General features: G+C 43.4%; 1 protein-coding gene across 3 annotated transcripts in view; it reads right to left on the reverse strand.

Annotated features, from left to right (window-relative positions):
• The window catches only part of Nrp1 (neuropilin 1), a 149,376-nt gene that overhangs the window by 71,901 nt on the left and 55,893 nt on the right, over window positions 1-21,582 (reverse strand). For all 3 annotated transcript variants that reach the window (XM_051201625.1, XM_051201626.1, XM_051201624.1), the window contains exons 4-7: window positions 16,694-16,875; window positions 9,382-9,609; window positions 3,281-3,436; window positions 1,059-1,225 (exon numbers count right to left, since the gene is read on the reverse strand). In XM_051201625.1, coding sequence (XP_051057582.1) covers window positions 1,059-1,225; window positions 3,281-3,436; window positions 9,382-9,609; window positions 16,694-16,875 — 733 coding nt within the window. The remainder of the gene's footprint in view (window positions 1-1,058; window positions 1,226-3,280; window positions 3,437-9,381; window positions 9,610-16,693; window positions 16,876-21,582) is intronic.

Below are 21,582 nucleotides of genomic sequence, written 5' to 3' on the forward strand. Positions count from 1 at the left end.
GGGCCTTGGGTAGTAGTGAGATGGTTAATCGTGAATGCTAGTATGATGGGTTTAGAATCATAAAGGAAACAAATATTTGAACAATTCTTGCAGGGATCTTCTTGATTAGGTTAACTGAGGTGAGAAGATACACCCTCAAAGTGGACAGCATGGTCTGGGGTCCTGGACTGCATAAGGAGAAAATGAGCTGAGTACTAGCATTCATCTCTCTCTGCTTCCTGATACAATGTGACCAGCTGCCTCTTGCTCAGACTGCCATATCTTCCTTGCTATGATGACTGTATCACCCAAAACTGGCCCAAAATAAACCCCTTCTCCTTTAAGTTGCATTTGCTGGATATTTTGTTGCAACAAGAAGACAAAAAGACAATGCCCATAGAGACATCCAGAAGTCAAAGTTGTGCAAAGATGGGTACTCAGAATGATATTAGGGATGACTCCTGGAAAACAGTGAGAGTAGAAGACCTGGGAGATAAGGACTAGTGGCTGTGTGTGTGTGTGTGTGTGTGTGTGTGTGTGTGTGTCTGCACAGTAAGGAAGGATCTAGAAGCATAGTAAAAGCTGTAGCAACAGAATCATTAAAGAAGGTCCACATATGAGGATTCCATACTTGTCCATGAATACAAGTTAGCAGATGCCCTCAATTAGCAAGCAACACAGACTTTTGCATGCTCTTGTCCAACCAAACCAAAAACCCAATACAAGATCTCAAACCCTATAGACAAAATTCCTATATTCCATCAGTGATACAGAACTATGGCAGAATAGGAAGTGAATGTGTAGTTATTTTGGGAAAATCTTATCTTCTAGTTGTGATGGAAGTGAGGTATCTACTCAAACTTGGAAAGAGCAGTGCAAAGAACTTGAGAAGAAAAGAATGTTTTCTGGGGGCACCTGAGCCAGCTTTGCTACTCTGTGTGTGTGTGATCATTTTCATAGACTGATTTGTGCTCAGGGCTCTTTCCTGTGTTTGATATAACACTCATTTTTATTTGACAGCCTTTCTAGATGCTTCATAGGTCTCCCAACCCAGCTGTGTGCAGCCTTGTTTCACCTACCTGGATCCACTCCCGATAGGAGTCCTGCCCAGGAGTCCACCCATTTTCAGGGTAGTTCAGGCGGGAGCGCTCTACAGACCAGTTGGTGCCATACTGTGAGGATGCAGTGATCTGGTCAGAATGGATCTCTCCAGATTCCATGCCCAGAGCCTCCATACACTTGAAATCTGCAGACAAATTATAAAGGGCTGAAGGCACAGTTTAAATTTAATATGGCAAACTAAAGAGTTCACTCATGGCCTGGGGAGAAGGTTCAGTAAGTGTTAGGACCTGCATTTGATCCTTAGCACCCAAGTAAAAGGCAGATGGGCCTGGAATATCAACACTGCAGTCATAGTCCAGATTCATTGAAAGATCCTGTCTCAAAACATACGTGGACAGTGACTGAGGAAGACACACAGCTTGATGTCAACTTCAGGCCTACACACACACACACACACACACACACACACACACACACACACACACACAGAGAGAGAGAGAGAGAGAGAGAGAGAGAGAGAGAGAGAGAGAGAGAGTTCGTTCATTAACAAAGTCTGGCAAAATATGAAACATGGGATTATGTTTTCTTGAAATGGCTCTTTAAAAACAAGATTATGAATGTCAGCACAGTTATTATTAAGTCTCCCTTGTGGGCTAAGGTTGACAAAATGCTCTCTTAGGTGGAGGGGTGTGGCTTGGTTGACAAAGAGCCTGTGCAGCATGAATGGAGCCACATAGGTGGCATGCTAGCACTTTGTCATCTGATGTGGTGTGGTATACCACCTGTAATCCCTGCATCTTGGAGTGGAGGCAGGATCATTAGTTCATGGTCATCCTTACTTATATATTGAGTTGGAAGCCAGAGGTCACATGTTAAAATAAACTAAATTAAAAATGAAGAAGAAGAAAAGGAGGAGGAGAATCTTTTTTCCTTAAATTGAAAATCTCCTGTTTGTTATATAAATGGAAAACTGACATAAATGTCCTAATAATAGAAATTTCACATTTTTCTAAAGTTTGTGTCCTAACAGATAAGGTTTTAACTAGCCAAACAAGTTTTGTGTGAACAGATTTTGAATTTCATTTGCCTTTTCATTTCCCAGTCAGATATGAAGCAGAAAACACTAGTAGCTCTGCTATGCAGGTCAGCAAAAGCAAGGAGACACAGGTTTTTCTCCATCTGGTCTTCAAAAGAACCCTTAGCCACATGAACATCAGTCAGTGTTTCTTCTTTCCATTTTATTCTTCTGTTGTACAGAGGGGTTGCAACGCTGGGATTTGAATCTAGGGACTCCTGCATTGCAGGCAAGTATGCTACCACTGAGCTGTTTCCCCTGCCCTGTGCAATTTAATAAGGTCTTTAAAAATACATTACTCTTTTTATTGGAAAGATATGTAAGGCAAATTGAAATATTCTCCTTTTACAGGCTGGGTCAGCAGGTACCAATGGCTAGGTTCAACATTCACACTGCCTGTCCAGGTATGGTGCTGCACACCTGTAATCCCAGCATTGGGAGTTAGAGGCAGGAGTCTCAGGAGTTAAAGGCCATCCTTGGCTATACAGTGAGTTTTAGGCCAGTCTGGTATACATGAGATCCTGTCCTCAAGGAAAAATCAATTAGAGCTGGTGGGATGGCTCAGTATATATCAGCCTTTGCTGCCAGAATATGGTGGAAGGAGAGAACTGATATCTGAAAGGTGTTCTCTGTCTGTCTGTCTCTCTCTTACACACACACAAACACACACACACACACACACACACAATAAAGTAATTGATTTAAAATGTGAAAGAATAAAACCATTTTTCCCCACATTCTACTTTATTTTCAAAACTTTATAAGAAAATGGCAATGAGTCCCCCAGGGTCACCTACAGCCAACAGTCCTCTGTGTATCAGCTACCCCTGGCTGGTTCTGTCTGGAACTGTCCTGTGTGGTTCTAGACACCTGTGTCTTTGAGGTGCCAGGGAAGCTTCCAGATCACCCTCATTGTTTCCATGCCATGTCCACTCGTTTTCCACTTTCCTTACTGCAGAGGTTCACACACAATTTTATGGAGGAAATACACCAAATGACATTTTTCCAATTGACACATACAAAATTTTGTTTTTCTTCAGAGAAAGATAAACAGTGGGCACCACAGTTCACAGAACATTTCTTTAGTGTTTCTGTGGCCGCAGGTGTATGAGAAACAATGGGCAGTGTTTACTACAAGGCTTTGTGAGATGAATACATACTGACCTTCAGAGATGCTGCTTTGTAACACACTGTAGTTGGCTGAGAAACCTTCCTTTGCAATGGCGCTGTCGGTGTAAAAGACCATGGATAGAATGCCCGAGGAAGAGCGGATCCGACCAGGTGTTTTCTGCCCACAATAGCGCCCAATGTGAGGGCCCACTGGAAAAGAAGTACAGAGAATGTCAGAGTGTCCTTTCTTCTACAGAAGATATAAAAAATAACCGTTTATAAGCAGGAGTCTCAGCAGAACACAAAGACTGTTGTAGCCTAATGCAAGCCTCCCCTGGTTAATGGGTGAATGGAGCTCATACTGCATGACGAGAGAATTTGGAAAGATGCTCAGACAGGCATTCAAAGGCACAATCATATATCCCAGCCATCACAGTTCTTCTCAGGAATGGAATAAGATGGCTCAATGCCACAAAGACCAGAGTTCAAATCGCCAGTGTCTACATACAGGAAGGGTGTCCTGTGGTAGGTAGCCCAGCTGTAATCCCAGAGCTCAATAGGTAGAGACAGACCTCAAACACAAGTTGGTGAGTAATCTCTGTATTCCATGAAAGATCTTGTCTCAGAAAACAGAGTGGATAGCAATAGAGGAAGACACCCAAGGTTAACCTCTGACCTCCACATGTACCTGTGTGCACACATACATACATATGCACTCACAAACACCTAAGGTTGCCCTCTGTCCTCCACACAGGTATACACACACACACACACACACACACACACACACACACACACACTCACACACACACACACACACGGGGGCGGGGGGGAGGAGATGCTAGGTAAGCATTCAATTGTAAAGAGTGTAATTCAGTCTACGCAGTTAGGCAAGGCCCAGGATGTCCTACTTCTCCTTTCCCCGGTGGGAACCCTTGGGGAAACATAATGTCCCAGGAAGCATCCAGGGCCATACAACCCAGATTTCCTTCCTCATTCCATTACACAGCACTGGATCCTAAACCACCCATAACACACTTAGACGAAAAACTCTAACAAAGCACTCCTCAGCATGGAGCCCACCAACTAATAGACAATTCTAACCATTCAAGACTTAGAGACTACAAACACTGTCCTTTTATATATGTGGCAATAAAAAAGAATGAGTAATATGTTTTCCTGAATTCTGACTGTTTTTAACTCTTCTAAACCCAGGAATGGGGATTGTACTATACTGTGCTTAGTGGCCATGAACTGGCCTACAGCAACCATTTGTGCCCTAGGCCATGAATGGCCCAGAACACTGACTAATTTGTGTTAAAGTCAAATTCTGACTTGGCTCATGTAGCTGTGCCTGCGCTAGAATGTCTTAGCTCAACCTTGGGAGTAAGTTACTGAGTACAGAAGCCCCTTGCAGCCAAGGGACTTCTCCATCAATCTATTCAGATCAACAAGATACAAAGGTAGTAATTTTCTCTCATATGGTAAAGACACACCAGATGGCTTGGATTTTGAAGAACAGTCTGTTTTACACCATGTTCCTTCCCCAAAAAAACCACTGTTCTGTGCACTTCAGCTAAGACTCATAGCTCCACTTAAGGATCCAAGTAGGTAGATGTTTTTCCCCCTGTGCTCTGGGGTGGAGGGACAGATAGTCAAAGAGGACATGGGTCTCTAAGTACCAAGCATGTAACTGGTGCAGAAGTCAGCCTTTGGGGGTAAGGTTGCAAGAGTGAAACCCACAAGAGCTGGTCTTCCCAAATCCTTGAAGAACCATTGACTTTCTGGTTCCATTGACCATCTGAACACTTGGTATTTTAGAGTATGTAGATCCTTGCCTGACAGGTTGTCAGTATGATGAATCCTCTTAAACCAAACACAAAACAAAAAAAACCTGAGGTGGTATATATAGTTGAGTTTATTTTTATTGTTGTCATTGAGGAAAGGTTTAATGTATATCCTAGAATGGCCTCAAGCTCACTGTGTAGCTGACAATGACCTTGACCTTATGGTCATTCTGCTTCCACCATTACAATTACAGCATGGCCCACTATGAATGTTATGTGCAGTGGGGACAGAACCCAGGCTTCAGTAGATGAAGTAAGCAAATCTATCAACTGAGCTCAGTGCCCAACTTTGACACAATACTCTTTTTGTACACATGAATCCAAGGCTTTGTGTATGCTAGGTAAGCACTCTACCCACTAAGCCCCGGCCCTCAGCCTACTATGCATTATGCTGCACATCTGATTTCTTGATGTGTTCAAAGTCATCAACCAGACTGAATTCAAAGGCCGTTCTCTCTACCATTACCCTCTCTCTGGAAACAGGGAATGTGGTGTGCAATGTGGTTTGTCATGAGGAAAACGCAAGCGCATCCTGGGAGGGAGACTGATAAAGATCCTGGAAAGAGCACCACACTGGTCAATAGTTTTGAATGTTGCAAAGAGAATTTTGTTACATTTGCCTCAGAAAATGGAACTCTTATTGTTCCCACCTCTTTTCAGCTTAATCTTGGCCTGGACCTCTTCTCCAAGTGCTAGCTCTGTGCCAGGCTTTCTTCATTCTGGATGGGAGGTCCGGCCACTAATTCAACACCTCTTTTCTCGGCCAAGGAGCTCCAGGTTGTCCATAATGTATGCACAAAAAAAAAAAAAAAAAAAAAAAAAAAAATCTTGCCGGAGCCAAGAACCCAGTTTTTCCCTTGCCTGGGTAAGAATGCCATTTTGGTCTGCAGTTATAAATGGGAGGCTTAGTGTCCATTCATCCTTTCCTCATGGTCCCCCCTCATTTAAATTCCATTACTGTGGTTTCATAATCTTTTACTTTGGTTTGTGGGCAAACTTTTACAGTCCAAATCTTTGGGGTTGTTTCTTGATGGCCACAGCCCCTGACCTTCCCCATCAACGCTGGTGAGGGAAGTGGTGGTGCCTGTGGATGCAGTGACAGCTATCTTCCCCCTCCCCTGTCACCCTGTTCCTTTGGGGAGGGTGGCAGGGGGAGTCTCTTTGAAAGGGGAAACAGAAGAGAACTTGTCTAACGCAGACTCATAATTTAGAGAGTCTCCATGACTCACTGGTTTATAATGTTGGAGGCATGCTGGGTAAATCTGCCTTCTGTCTTTTAGAACATTGCCCCCAGACAGATCCCTGTACGTCTCCTTAGGAGCCCTCAAGATACCAGAGTGTAAGGCTCTGGCGACAATAATACAAAGAGGTATTGAATTTTTGTGAACAACAGGGGGACCTCAGCTTCACAAGCTAATGCAATATTGATCTGAGCCGGGAGGACAAGACTCTCATGCACAACGTGTGTGCTCATTTGTGTTGTACTCAAAGGGGGCTACTGGTTTCTTCTTTCTGTAATTGTGGACCCAAAGGCCAAAGGGATGGGTGAAAATGATCACCAAAACCAGAAGTATAACGCAAAAAAGTGAGTCACTGAGGAGTTTAGTAAGGGGGATATAAAAGCTTTGAACAGCAGGTCCCTCGTCCCATCAAGTTGGATGTGAAGGTAACAGAATGTCTGTCCTTCTTGGAAAACTGCACCCCCACTCCATTATTCTTTTCAGTAATTATAGCCCTGCCTCAGGGAGACAATGTAGTCTTCTGACTTCTGTTGTGAAAAAAACAACAACCAAATATAAAGAATTTTTTTAAAGACAGTCTGGTACTTGCTATGTTGCCTAGGTTAACCTTGAACTCAAATAATCTCATTTAAACCTCCCAAGTGCTGGGATTACTGGCATATACCACCATGCTTGCTAAAGAGGTACTTTTAGTGAGAGATCTTTAATCAGAAAGGAATCATTTCATAGGCACTAGGCAGGTCACTTAACTTTTCATAAATTAATAAGCCTATTGGTAGAGAGTCTCTAGAGTTTGCACATTGGCACATTCATTTCTATTCATGTGGTCTTACTAGGCTGCTTTATATGTAAAAGTGAATAGAAACAACAGCACTGGTCTAGCTGTTAAGGAACTCATTCGCAACTCTGCTGATCAGTTCTGCAATGTCAGTGACAAGCAATTTCTGATCTTTCTTCCCAGCTCAGGCAGAGAACTGACATGCCACTGGTGTGAGCTCATTACTCCATGGCTCCATTGCCCAGTCCACACACATGTAGTATCCCTTAGCAGAGGCAGGCTTGGCACTCTGTACCTATCCCTCCAGGACTCCATGTGAGCTTCCAGAGAGTGAGAGGTAGAGATGTGTGGTTCACAACTCACATGCCTTGAATTCAGAGTTTTAGAGTAAGACTGCTTTTCTTCAAAGTCAATTTACATCAATGGATAGCTTTCAATTACTTAGTCATTTATAATGCGATGTTTATGGGAAGATGGATGTCATGCAATGGCTAAAAGCCTTCTGCACCTTTTGGATGTTGTTTCTGGAAAAGATACCAGAGGCTAAATCTATTGGCATGGGAATTCTGAGTGTTAAACTACAGTGACAAAAATGTTTCTGTGGATACTGACAAGATAACCAGGAGTGTCGCTTCCCATGTTCTCTACACAAGAGAAAGCTCTAATCACACACTTGTGCTGGTGTTGACTGGATATCAGGACAGGTAACCATGAAAAAAAATATACAAAGATTTTGTGTTGGGGATGTGACTGTGATGATTTAGTGCTTGTCTAGTGTATGTGAAGCGCTAGCTTTAATTCCCAGCATTGCTTAAACCAAGTGTGGCAATGAATGCCTGGAATCCAAGTACCAGGAAGATAGAGACGGGAGAACGAGGATATCAAAGCCATCCTCAGCTACACAGTAAATCTGGGATCAGCCTGCACTACATGGGAACCCTCTCGCAAGAATAAAATAAAGTGATGACTTCTTCATATTCCAAGCCAGTGTTCTCTGAAAATGAATCAACTTTGCCACGGTTCAAACAATGGGTGCATAAGGCTGGTGACTCTTATTATATTGTTCTTAGTTTCAACACAGTGATTTTCTAGAACCAGAAAATTACCACTTTAAGAAACCTTTGACACTAATAACAATGTGTCTCTTTCTAAAAGTCTTCTAAGTAAGTTGGGTAATGGGATGTCCTCCTCAGAAGTCATTTTTAAATGAAAGCTCTAGAAAGGAAAGCTGCAAATTTGGGTTGTGAACAAATAAACCCATTATTACACATTCCAGCTATTGTTGCCACATTATTATAATACTGTTTTACTAATTATGAGATTGAGTGCTTGGAAATCAATCAGCACTATGTTTGGGAAGCTCCCATTATCTAATGAAGGAGTTCCTGTAAGATCATTATAACCTTCATAAGGTAAAAGAGAAAGAACAGATCAAACCAATATTAACTCACTCATTTACTAAATGGCAGTGAAAAGCTTTTCTAATGGTAATATTGTTCTCTGCTGTTTACTGACAAAATGAGTGGGATTTTGATGTCTTTTTGAAGTACTCTAAGTAGCTGGTTTCATATTTTACTTGCTCTTCACTCACAAGAACACCCTCCTACCATTTTAATGGTGGCTGTACATTGTCAATGGCCAGTCACTGAGCCCTACATGCAGTGTGTTCTCAAGGGAGATAGATCCTAGCAGGAAACTGGGCTAAACACAATGTCTGCAACAAATTCTTTATCCTCTTCCCTTTGCTTGGAATCTCTATGTGAACTTTTGCATTCACTTTCTAGTTCTCCAGAAAAGTTCACAGATATCCACATGGCTATTTCCCTACATTCTTCAAACCAAGCTCAAATGGTTCTGTCTTACTCTGGTCTGGCTTGCCCATCCCATTTAGAATTTCATCTACACCCCCTCTTCCTGATATTGCTATCCCTTAATACTGTTCTACTTTCTTTCATTTCTGAAATGAGCTATTTGATGTAAATGATGTTTTAATGAACAGAAATAAAGTGGTCGGGAAAACTATGCGTTGGTCCCCAGGCTATCACAGAAATCACTCAGGACCCTGAATTATCTTTCACAGCCTCCGCTGCCTATGTACACAGTGAAGGAGTAGGGGCCAGTATTCCGGAAGGCCTTCCTAATCACAAAAATTCCATCCCTGCTTTCACAGTTTCATTTTCTTTTCCCTTGTCATTTCTTGGCTATTTTTAAGAAGTGATGTGTGCATTATGACATTTATTAAAATATTCATTTTTTTGAGGAATTTTCCCAGCTGTTCTTAGACATTACCTTCAGGGAACCCATCCCAGATCTCCAGCCGGTCATAGCGACAGAACATTCCTCCTGGAGGATTTGAGTCTTGCTCCAGGTCAAAACTTTCAAATTCCAGGATAATCTCAGACATCTTTGGTGCAAAGATGATGTAGGTGCACTCCAAGCTGTTGGGGTATTTTTCGGGGAACCCGGGGGACTTTATCACTCCACTAGGTGCTGTGTAGTTCTGAGAACATTCCGGACCTGTGAGCAAGAGATAAAAAGAGCACAATGAAAATTCTTTGACTGCACAAGGAGTAAGGGGGAGAAGGCAGAGGATTTCTAGGAAAAGTCCATCGTATTATTATCACCATCCTCACCAGTCCCTGTTCAGTCATTCCCTAATGTAACTTACATGGTAAGTCACACTCAGGTTTACTGTGCTCACCATAGTGTCTTGTTTGTGTAGAGCAATTGAAAGGCATCTGTTGTCACAGGCAAAAAAAAAAAAAAAAAAAAAATAGGAGGGGTTGGGGGTGGGGGGACAAATATAAAATCATGTGGGAACAATGAGTAAGTAAGCTGCAGAAATCTCGACAGAGCCCTAGAGAAATAATTACAGCCCCATTCAGGCTCAGATCTTTAAATCTCCAGGCTGACAGCCGTTTATTGGTGAAATAGAACATTTACAGAGGCAAGGGAGAGGATTCAGCCAAGAGAGTTCGGGTTTCAGATTCCACTGGCAGTGAGTCGGTCACTCTGCCAGATGTGACCTCTGTCTCTTTGACAGACTGAATGTGAAAGGTAATTCGTACATGGACCCCGGGTGACTTGACTCTCTCTGCACCGTGTTGACACAGGTGTGTGTCAACGTGTGGCAGTTAGCAAGGGCACCATAAACTGTGATTACAGCCCTGGTGCTAGGCGTCACCTGATATCAACACTGACACTATCACCTTCCCCCAAGAATCAGCTGTGGTGCAGTATACCATCCTAAATTTGCTGGTTCACAGGCATGTGTTATAGGAGGTACATATTTACAATGTGTGATTTTAATAGCTGCTCAGGGTTATCAAGACTTTGTGAACTGTGGTGATTTGTGATTGCAAAACAAGAAGTGGGCCAATACTGCAGGGTGACCTTGCAGCTATGTGGATGAGTAAGATTTCTGTCTGTGGCATCTAGCACCAAACAGGGCAGGGTTGTCAGCAGCTGAAAAGGCAACTTTCCCTTGTGACACCACTGCTCTGACCTTCAAGTAGCCACACTTATGTAAAGCAGAGAAAATGGGTTATCTCTTTCCTTTTAAAGATCTATTTTATTTATTTATTTATTTATTTATTTATTTATTTAGTGTGTGTGTGTGTGTGTGTGTGTGTGTGTGTGTGTTTGCTTGCATATATGCACACCACAGGAGTACCTGGGGCCCACAAAAATTGAAGTGCTTGGAATTAGAATTATGGATGGTTGTGAGCTACCGTATGAATACTGGGAACTGAATCTGAGTCCTCTGCAAGAACAAAAATGCTCTTAACCACTGGGCCATATCTCTAGCCTGCAACATGGGATCTTTTGAATCTCAGTATTGAATCCAAGAATGTTCAAGTCCCATTTTCTTTCCCTATCTAGCTGCAACTCACAGGTCACTGTAAGAATCCCAAGAGCTGATGAAATAAGGTGACAAGTCACAACTGTTTCTTGTATCTTGGTGTGCATGTGTACATGTCTGTGTGTGGAAGTGCATGTGAGTAGACATGCAGTGGCCAGAGGATGACATTTGCTGTCTTCCCTTAGAACACCCATCTGGCTGGCCAATGGCCCAAACTGCTTTCCCAAGCATGTTCTTGGGATTCCCAGCATTTAACTTGGGTGGTGGGGATTGAACTCAGGTCCTCATACTCATGAGGCAAGCACTATACTGACTGATCCATTTGGCCAGCCTGATATTGTTCTGAACTGAGGAGCCTTCTGAAGTGCTCAGTGACTTGAAGTAACTTCTTAGACATCAAAGCAGATGGTTCTAGTGGCTCGGGTCAATTAGCCTGGTCTCCATTTGAGGCTCTGGCAGCTCTGGAGAGGACAGGTGGCTGGCTAAACTCTGAGTTAGCACAGTTGAGGAGTGCAGGTGGAGAGGGCTTGTTACCTGGACATAATACACCTGGCCTTCAAGGTGACATGACATGTTAAGAATGCATCCCAAACCTTCTTACATGGGCTCAAGCTACTCTGCTCTGCTTCACGTGTTAATCTGTTTGATTATGGCTAAAGGCTCATGGCCCTCTTGTATTTTTGAAAGCTTAGTTCTAGGTAAAGGTTTTCATTCCATCCTGAAAGCTCTGACAACTTCTAAGATGGAAGTGACAGTGCCAAATTGAGTCACCAATTCACAAGTTATATATGGAATATATAATAAAACCTGTGTATAATATACCATGATTACATATCCACATATTATGCAGTTATATAAATTTACAATCACATAGTTAATATATGATAAACGCATGCACTGTATATGCTACATATTTATATGATGTATGATATTGGCAATCTCAGAATTTTACTTCCATGATGCAATGTGTCTTTATGTCTCAACCTCCTCTTCAGGTAAGAAACACCTTGGTTAGGTCTTCTAAGGCAAGGTGCACAGAGACCTCTAAAGTGGGTATTAATACCTTCTCCTGAGAAAGTATGCCCAGATGAGATTATGTTTCAATGAGACAAAAACAGTATGAACAGAATTGATTCCATTTTCAGCACTGCAAGCCAGGCTTGGCATGGCTTAATACAGCCAAGAAATCCCAAGGGGTGATGGGAAAGAACTGGGTTGAGTGCCAGAAGATGTGGGCTCCATCCCTGCCTTGGCCACTGGCACCCCAAGGAGCCTCAGGAGGTCTCTGGGCCTTCTTTATTCTCAAATGGGCCCCAAGCTTTGGATTTGAATATAAAAATACACCATACACCAAAAATAATTTTTTTTTGAGATAGGGCTTTAGGGAAACCAGACAAGTCTGGAATTTGTTTTGTAGTTGAGGATGACATTGAACTTCTTGTCTTCTTGCCTCCATCTTTCAAGAGAAATATGTATGTATGTATGTATGTATGTATGTATGTATGTATGTATACACACACACACAGACACACTATTAACTGAGTCACATCTCCAGGCCCCAAATGATTGGCTTTCATTTTGTTTTGTTTTAACATTTTACTTTCTCACTGTTATATAAATTTGCCCCATTGAAAAGTGCCTCCTCCAAAGGGGATTGAGAGTGGTAGGAGAGGGCTCGGGAACTTTGCAGGAGCTCCCAGTACTCAACAGGAGTGAGGCAGCCTGGGAGGGAGGGGGATTTCAAAGGGGACAGTGCTAGTGAACACAGATCTAGAGGTGTACCAATCTCTGGCTATGACTTGGAAGATGACGAGTACCTATTGCGGCTACGAAAAGGCCTATCTGGATGGTAATAACAAAGAGGATGGGCAATTATAATAGCTAAGGTGTTTTCTTGGGGTTACAGTTAGAGAGGTTTCCCCATTTCCCAGGAGTTTAGCCTTAAACTCCTTGCAGCTGAGGATGATGGTGAAATTCTGCTATCCCATCTTCATTGATCAAGTAATAGAATTATAGGAGAGTACCACCATGCCTGGCTTATTTGGTGATTTGGTGTTGGGAATGGATCCCAGGAGTTACTTCATGGCAGGCAGGCAGGCACTCAACCAACAGAACAACATCCTCCCTGGTTCTTGTTAAATATCTAGACTCTTAATTACATACTCTATACCAAGCATTGCCACTCAGCCCTTGACACTGAGGTCCATAGAAACTACCCCAACTTCCTTCAGCAGTAGGCCCAGTGGCCCAGGTCAACACGCAGGACAAAGGAAGTGTGACAGGGTGGAGGTGTGGGTGTCCCAGAGAAGTTTCTTTAAGTGAATGTTGGGCTAGTGGTTCAAAGTTCCAACATCAGGGAGAACAGATGTAAGAGAAAATAGGGGCTCTGTGGAGAGACTCAGGGTGGTCCAGGGTGACCAGGGGAGAAGCAAAGAGTTGCTAGGGTGACCAGGCAGGACAGTCCTGTCCTCAGCTCATGGGATTTGAATGGCAAATTCTCATAATTGTAACCCAATTGCTTGAAAACTTCAAAGCCAGCATCTAAAAAATTAATTTCCTGGTTGCATTAAACTATGATCGGTATAATCCACATGTTTTTCAGCAACTTCTGAAGTGGCTGAGCCTGGAAAGAAGTGCTGAGTTTTTCAAAAGATCAGTAATCTACACGTTCCATATCATTAGATGACTTCTGAGGAATACTGTATATTTATGCATGTATTTTGTGAATATTTTTATGCAGAGTATATGTGCAGTAATAGAAAGGTATTTTTTTTCATTTCTCAAATAGAAGCAACAGTGTTGGGAAGTGAAGCAAATTTTACATGAGGAAATTGGAAGATAATAAGAGAAACTGGTAAATGTAATATATGAGTATGCAGTGTGCTTGTACACACAGACATTCTGTATACTGTATTCAGTGCATACAGTGCAGAGGACAAGAAATACTGAAAATGTGCATAGAAAAAGTCAGGTTAACGAGGAATGCTTCCTGAGAAGAGAGGTTGGAATCAGGTTTCTTAAAAGGCCAAGTGCATCCTGGATGACTACAGGGCACGGAGGCTTGATGGAATCAGCTCATCTGTACTTGCTGTAACGGTGCTTACTGAGGACAAGTGAGTGGCAGGTGCCAGATTACATGTTTCTATTTTACCTGATTCCACATGCCCATGCTGGCTTCCACTGACAAGGAAACTGATGCAGTGGCAGAAGTGGAATTCACACTTTGACCAGAGCATAGTCCTGGAGCAGGATGCCCACTGTAGTAGGTGACAGTTGAAGGTAGACAAGGGTAAGTGCTGCTCAGGCTCTGTCCAGCATTCAGCAGGACTGAACTTAACCCACCAGGCAAGAGGTCAGTGACAGGTTCTAATGACAGGGACTTGATGGCCCACGGGGAGGTGCCAAAAAGGATTAAGCTACATTGGTAAAACCACAGTTTTGGTCTATTTAGTGGTTCATGGCAGTGGTCCTGGAAGGAGTTTGTGGTTTTCTGTCTGCTGTATGGAAGTGAAGAGAACAGACATCATCCTAGACACAGGAAGTACACAAGAGAAGGATTAGAGGGTAGACTAATGGGGCTGTGGGGTGTGGGCTCTGATGGAGGAGGATGGAGAACTCCCAAGTCAGCAACCTCTCCTTCTCCCTCTGCCTCTTCCCCCTCCTCCTCATATCTCTCTCAACTAGCTTTGGATCTTTTAGAGATCTTGAAAATTTAAGTCTCTTCTTACTCCTTACACCTTTTGCCTTTGATGATACCCTATGCAAGAAAGCAAGCACATACAATGTGTGGGCACATACAGAAATGTAGTACCCTTTGAATAACAAGTCATACAACTTCCAACACAAGAAAATTTGTATCCATGTAATCATGGGTCCATCCTGATGTGATTTTTATACTATCAATTATACTCTAAGATGTGGTTACATTAATGTCTCTCTGTGTCTGTCTCTCTGTATATGTGTGTGTGGAAGGTTATGCCATGTGTAGGCACAATCTTAGGTGTCTTCTTTCCTTTCCTTTCTTTTCTTTTTCTTTTTTTTTTAGACAAGTGCTCTCTCTCACTAGTTCATTGAGTAGGCTATGAAAGCTGGAGAATACATCTCTGGACCCTACTTCTCCAGCTCCCCAGTCCTAGGATTACAGGCATAAACTACTACACCTTGCTTTTTGAATGCCTGCTAGGTGTCATGTCTACAAGCTTAGCACTTCCCTGTTTGCCAACCCTCTGCTCACATAAAATTATGCAGAAAGTTCTTTCTATATGAGGCAGGCCCAGACATCTTTGAAATGTAAAGAAGTCACACTGATGTTTTCCAAACTCCCAGTGGCCCTTCTTCCCATGGTTCAGCCACTACTAACCTGGAATATCTTAGCTTTCCGACACTGTTGTGACTAGATTTTTTTTTTTTTTTTTTCTATTTAAACAAGCACTTTCTCCTGTATTTCAGAACATTGTGTTTCAAGCTGTTTGTGGATTGTCAAGAAATTCCAGCTGACTTAAAAATGTAAATAACAGAAACAAAATGTAATGCAAGAGGAATCTACAGTGGTCTCCAGATACCTCACAGTGTTTATGGGCTAGCCTGTTTCAGACTGGCTCTGGAATGTTCCCAGCTTTGTCTTATGGGAAGGTGGGAAGGTGGGAAGAGCTTTAGGTAAGTGGCTCTCAACCTGTGAGTCTTGATCCTGGGTGGCGGGGGTGGGGTGGGGTGGGGGTGGGGGTGGGTGGGGGGTGGGGGTGGGGGTGGTGGAAGAGGGTGGGGATCAAACAACCCTTTCACAGGGGGGTCCTAAGACCATCAGAAAATACGGATATTTACATTATTATTCACAACAGTAGCAAAATTACAGATATGAAGTATCAATGAAAATAATTTTATGGTTGGGGTCACCACACCATGAGGCACTGTATTAGAGGGTGGCAGCATTAGGAAGGTTGAGAACCAATGCTCTAGGTGGTCCTGCACATTGAGAAGTCATCCAGTCATTTTTTTTGTGAGGGGATATCTTTGAAAGTGGTAAGCTTTCTCCTTTTCTCAAGTCCTGGCCATAATCCCTCAAAATTGGAAGCCTCTGAACTGCCAGACAAAGGAATGTGCTAACCATAGATTTAAGGTTAAAGGAACTAACTAACTCTCCTTGACACAAAAGAAACCAAGCTTCATGGCTGGGGCTGGGGCTCAGTTGATGGAGGGCTTGGCCTGGCCTGTATGAAGCCTGGGGCTCCATCCCCAGCATGGTCTAAACTGTGTGTGGGGCCACACACTTGTGGGTCTTCCTACCTAGAAGCGCAGGAGTTCAAGGTCATTCTTGGCTCCATAGCAAGTGAGAGACTAGCTTGGGTTAAAAATCTTTGAGGGGGCCAGAGGGAGATGGAGAAGGAGAGAGAATATATCGAACTCCAGCAGTATTTTAGTTTATTTCTGAAAAAGGTAAGAATTAATACTTTGCAGAGAATTCAGTGTGATACACTGAATTTCAATAGTTAACACATGGGGTGGCACCATTATTTTTTCAATTTCTAAGTACTTTACATCCATTTTAAACATACTTCTGCCATACCATGGATGTATTTTCTTTACTAAAAATACTTCCCAACATTTCTATAGGGGAAAACGTAAGTTCTTTATGAAGGGATGAGTCATGACCTCCACATCCTTCTTTTCACGTGATCTTTTGGGAAACCAAACAGCACTAAAGACTCACTTGTCAGTCTTGCTCTTCTGTAGGTTACTTACCTCGCTTGAAGATTTCATAACGGATGGAAAACCCTGCCCCATGTGTCTCGTAGTCAGAGACGAATTTGATGAACAGGAAGGGACCTGAAGACACCACAGGAGAAGGTGCGATCTTCCCACAGAACTTGCCCCACAGGCGGCCATTTTCATTCTCTCCATCGATCACCTCCACATAGTCATACCTTGTAAACGAGAAAGGGAGGTATTGTGAGGTGGGGAGAAAGGTCCTTTCAACTTCAAAATCTGAGCAGCTTAACATCTGGTGTGGTCTGTCACAGGGAAAAAATGCACCATCTGCATTTACCGATGCTTAGCATAGAGGGAAGAAACAGAGAGAAATGCAATAATTAAAATGGACTGCATTGCCTGTGCGTATTATCAACAGCACAGAACCATTAAGAATAATGGTGTCCATTATACTTGCAGACAATGTCAGTTAAAGTAACCAATTAACAAGGAAAAGCAAACTCTCTGCAGCACAATTGTCTATTATTAAGTAGTGTTGCTTTGTCTGTGGCAGGGGTGTCCTGTGCATAATGCGGGGCATTCTTTTCAAACTGCGAGGTTCCCTCATGAATTCAGAAAGTCTCCTTGGCTAGGGTGCCCCATGAACAATACTTTGATTTCTATGAGCAACCCTCTAAACATATGGCCACGGAATAATAAACAGATTCTTCACTATTTAATGCCAGTCTGCCCAACGCCAGTCTTCTGAGAAAGGACTCTCTCTTTAGCCACATTCAGTGGCTGAGACGGAATACCTCCCCAGCCTACACTTTTGTCACAAGGCATCATTTAAAGTCTGGAAGAAAGGGGGAGGGTATGTAAAATTGGAAAGTAACTTTGTTTATACTCGCCCATCAGAATCTTTAAAGGGATACCAGGCTTGGTAATCACACTGACAGGACCAATGGTGAAGGATCACACTGGGCTAATGTGTGATTATAGTACAAGGATCTTTAAAAGGCAGAAAACCATCAGCATGAAATACAAGGTGTTCTGGAGCAGAATGAGGAGGTTTCCATTGGTCTGGTGTTATATTTCTTAGGACTTTGCTTTTGTCTTCCTTCTTTCCTTTTTATAAAGTTGAGTATGTGCGTGTATGCGTGCGTGCATGTATGTGTGTGTGTGTGTAGGTCAGAGGTCAACACTGAATAGCTATCTTAAGAGCTCTCCACCTTATTTTTTGAAACAGGATTTGCTGATTAGGCTGGACTGGCTGGGCAGTGAACGAGCTTCAGGGACCCCCATCTTCACCTCCCAGTGCAATGGTACAGATGCATACTGCCGCACCCGGCTTTGTATGTGCTTGCGGGGGTTGGGGGGGGGAGACTGAAACTCAGGACTTAGTGCTTGTGCAGCCAGCACTGTGCCTAACAAACCATCTCTCCAGCCCTTCCATTCTTTTCATTTACCAAGCCACCTGGGAGACCGACAAACCTGATTTGTCCTCATTTCTCTTCTAGAATTCACATGAAACCATTGCAGCCCATTTATTTCAAACCTTAACTTGCTTTAAAAATCCTGTGATATATTCATTTCAGGCCTGGCTAAAATATGGCAGTCACATAAACTGTTTGGCAATTTAAAAGAAATCAAGTGGGGGTGTGTGGGGGTGTGTGGGGGTGGGGGGATCTTCTTGATGACCATACAGTTGCTAACAGAACTGTCAGGACCCACGACTTATGTCTACAGAAAACCCCAGGAGACAACCACCAGGATGATATCACTGCTTAGAGTGGACAGCTCAAGGCTCTTTAAATTAAGGATGACATTACCTCATCAGTTAAAATCGTCTGCCAGCTTTGTGTATATCAAGAAGAAAATAAAGCTGGCATTGATGGAGCTAAGCATTAACATATGTGAATTATTGTCCAAACACCATTTCCCTTGTTGAGTATGTTATTTTCAGTAGTAATCACCGGGCCAGCTAACACCTCCAACATCACTGACCCCTCCTGAAATGTGGAAATACACTGAGGAATTGTCCTTTTTTCCACCCCAGCAGAGATGCTTTGCATTTAAAAGACAAAGTGGGGTGGTGGTCAAGGGACTGGAGAGGAGGAGAAAAATGTATTTAAAACCCTAACCAACTTTCCAAGGTACCAGCAGCTGTGGGAGAACAATCCGGGACCCACCGCAGCCTCCCCTACCCGCCTTTATGGAGCGATTCTTTTCATGTACTGCTCCACTGACAAGAAAGGCCCGCAGGCCCTGCCCCGCACTTTCTTATAATCTAACTGTGATTTTGAACTGCTTGCTGTGTTTGGTCTGGCCACCGCATACCCAGCTTTGCAATATAAGCTTTCACTCCCGTCTTGACACGGTATGAATACTAAGCGACTAAATCCTGGTGCACTCCGCCTTCCAGGCACAATGAGAGAGGTGGGTCAGGCACTGTGAAGAAGGAAGGGCACTTCTGTGGGAAGGGCTTTCTCCCAGGTATCGGAGTGCTCAGCTAATCGCCAGGGAACCTCAAGAGGGAGGAAAGCTAGTATTTTAATTCATATATTCTCTGATAGTAAATACCAGGCCCTCCCCTTGGCAACCGCCAGAGTTATTTTTAAAAGTGCGAGGGGTGTGAATTAGAATCCCTTCCCAGCAAGAGATAAGCCATAGCCAGTGCCAATTTGAGGGAAATGAGTTATTCAGGGATACTATAGTCACATTTGGGTGCTGGAAGGCTGCTAGCATTTTAGCACTCCCTTCAAAGCACTACCCAATCAGGTCCCAAAGAATATGGGAAAAAGACTTTCTTGCACACATTCAGGAGAGTGGATCCTGCCCAAGCTGTGAGAGAAGTATCACTAGAGGAGTAACGAGGAAGCAGCTTCCACACCAGCCCCACTCCCCACCATTCTCTGGCAGACACCATGCCCAGAATGCAGCTGGTGGGCCAGCTTCCTTCCCTGGAATACCAAGGCAGCTCACTCAGCCCTCATTGGCCCTGTGCCAGGACCCCAAGTTTGCAAATTTTGACACTCCCACCCACCACCTCTCCCTGCTCCCCCAAAATGCTGTGCATTGCTCTGCTGCTGCTGCCAGCAAGGCAAACACCCCTGCTTAGAATGTCAAGAACCTCAGCTGAGGCACAGGGCTGAAGGGTGAGAGAGAGGGCACCTGTTTGGCTCCAGCAGCTAGGGAAGATGGGAGGAATCTCATTCATGAAGCCACAGGGGGAGCTGTGCAACTGGACTCACCCTGTTCGGGGTACATGGATGCAGCAGGTAACTAGGGAAGGGGGTCACCCTTCCATGTGGCGATTCTGGAAGTGGCCCCTTCTGTCCCTGTTCACAGTGTCAATGTGGCTCCTTGATCATTGCAAAGAAAAAGGAAACTTCCTAGGGAATGTAAACTTAGTGTGGACTTTTTAAATTATTCAGAAGGCAATCAACCCCTTCAGGTGGCACCCTCCCTCTGCTAGAGTCCTCCACCCAACAGACTCCTCCCTGTGTGGTGAAGGTGGTTGAGCAGATACCTACTTCCCGGAAGACAACATGAAGATCCATGGAGCCCTCTGCAATGAAAAGGGATTGTCCCCCAGGTGCTGAGTTCAGTGGCGCCCATAGCTCTTTTCTTGGATGTTCCTGGACTTAGAATCAGAGCCTTTCCAAACCACAGGCCTATGTCAATCCCCAACCTCACCGTGCCTGATGAAATGGCTCTAATCTTAATAGGAATGCAGGAGAGTGGTAAAAGAATAAAAGTTTCCTTCTAAGAATTCCTATAGCACTCTAGAGCAGAGGATGGCTGATCTCTGAGTTAGAGGTAGCCTGGTCTACAGAGCCAGTTCCAGGACAGCAAGGACTGTACAGAGAAACCCTGTCTCTAAATAAATAAATAAAATGGCCAAGGGATTATTTTCCTTTCCTTTTGGGAGGCCTGGATTGAGGTTTTAGGAAAATGGGCAAGGAGGACAGAAAGTGTGCCCAAGGAATGAGAAATACACTGGGTCACTGCAGAGTGGCTGCAGGCCCTCCAGAGGTGTGTGGTGGTGAACAGATGAGGATCAAGTACAGATGACCCATGATGCTGTGATGGAGTGACTAATGGAAGGGAAGCCAATCCTCTATGGGATATCTTCTGATGCAGAGCTACTGTGCTCAGACCCCATCTCCCTCCACCTAGCTTCCACACATCCTGGACCCGGTAGCAAGGGGGAATCTCAGGTGGGTGTCTTTCTGATCCTCCACTAGGATCGCCCCCTCATGCCCAACATGGCACAAGTAAATCACAATGGAGAGATATGGCCCCCAACACCACCATTCCCCCAGTTGCGAAGGAAACATGTCCAGCTCTGGGTACATATTGATCTGTAGCCTGGGAGATGGCTCATGGCAAAGCTTGCAGAAGACACTGGGTTCAATTCTTTGCACCCATATGGTGCTCAAAACCATCTGTAACCCCAGTTCTAGGAAATCCAACAGGCATGTGTGTGGTAAACATACATGCATACAGGCAAAACATACATAAATATAAAAATTATGATCCTTACCCATTCTATATCTTTAAATATTTTTATCTTAATTTTGTTTTATTATGGACAATTGCTTATAATCAGATAAAATTACTGTACAAAGCACTAGCTACCTATGCAGAAAGCAGCAAATCAATGTTTGCCTTCCCAGCAACTTTATACTTCTTGGTTAGCAAACATTATCATTAAGATGTTTTATTTGGAAGTAGATCAAGGACTGTCTTCTTCTTCTTCTTCTTTTTTTTTATACACCAGGAATCAATGAGCCTCTGTGTGCTTTCTTTCTTTCTTTTTTTTTTAAATAAAAGAAGTTAAAGGAAATTAGGTTTGATTTCTTCCTTTCTGAAATGCTGGTCGTACTACATGACATTGTCCAATAAATTCCACATTGCAGCATGTTCTCTCACTTGCC

This window comes from Phodopus roborovskii, unplaced genomic scaffold (genome assembly GCF_943737965.1).
Source record: "Phodopus roborovskii unplaced genomic scaffold, PHOROB, whole genome shotgun sequence".
Lineage (NCBI taxonomy): Eukaryota > Metazoa > Chordata > Mammalia > Rodentia > Cricetidae > Phodopus > Phodopus roborovskii.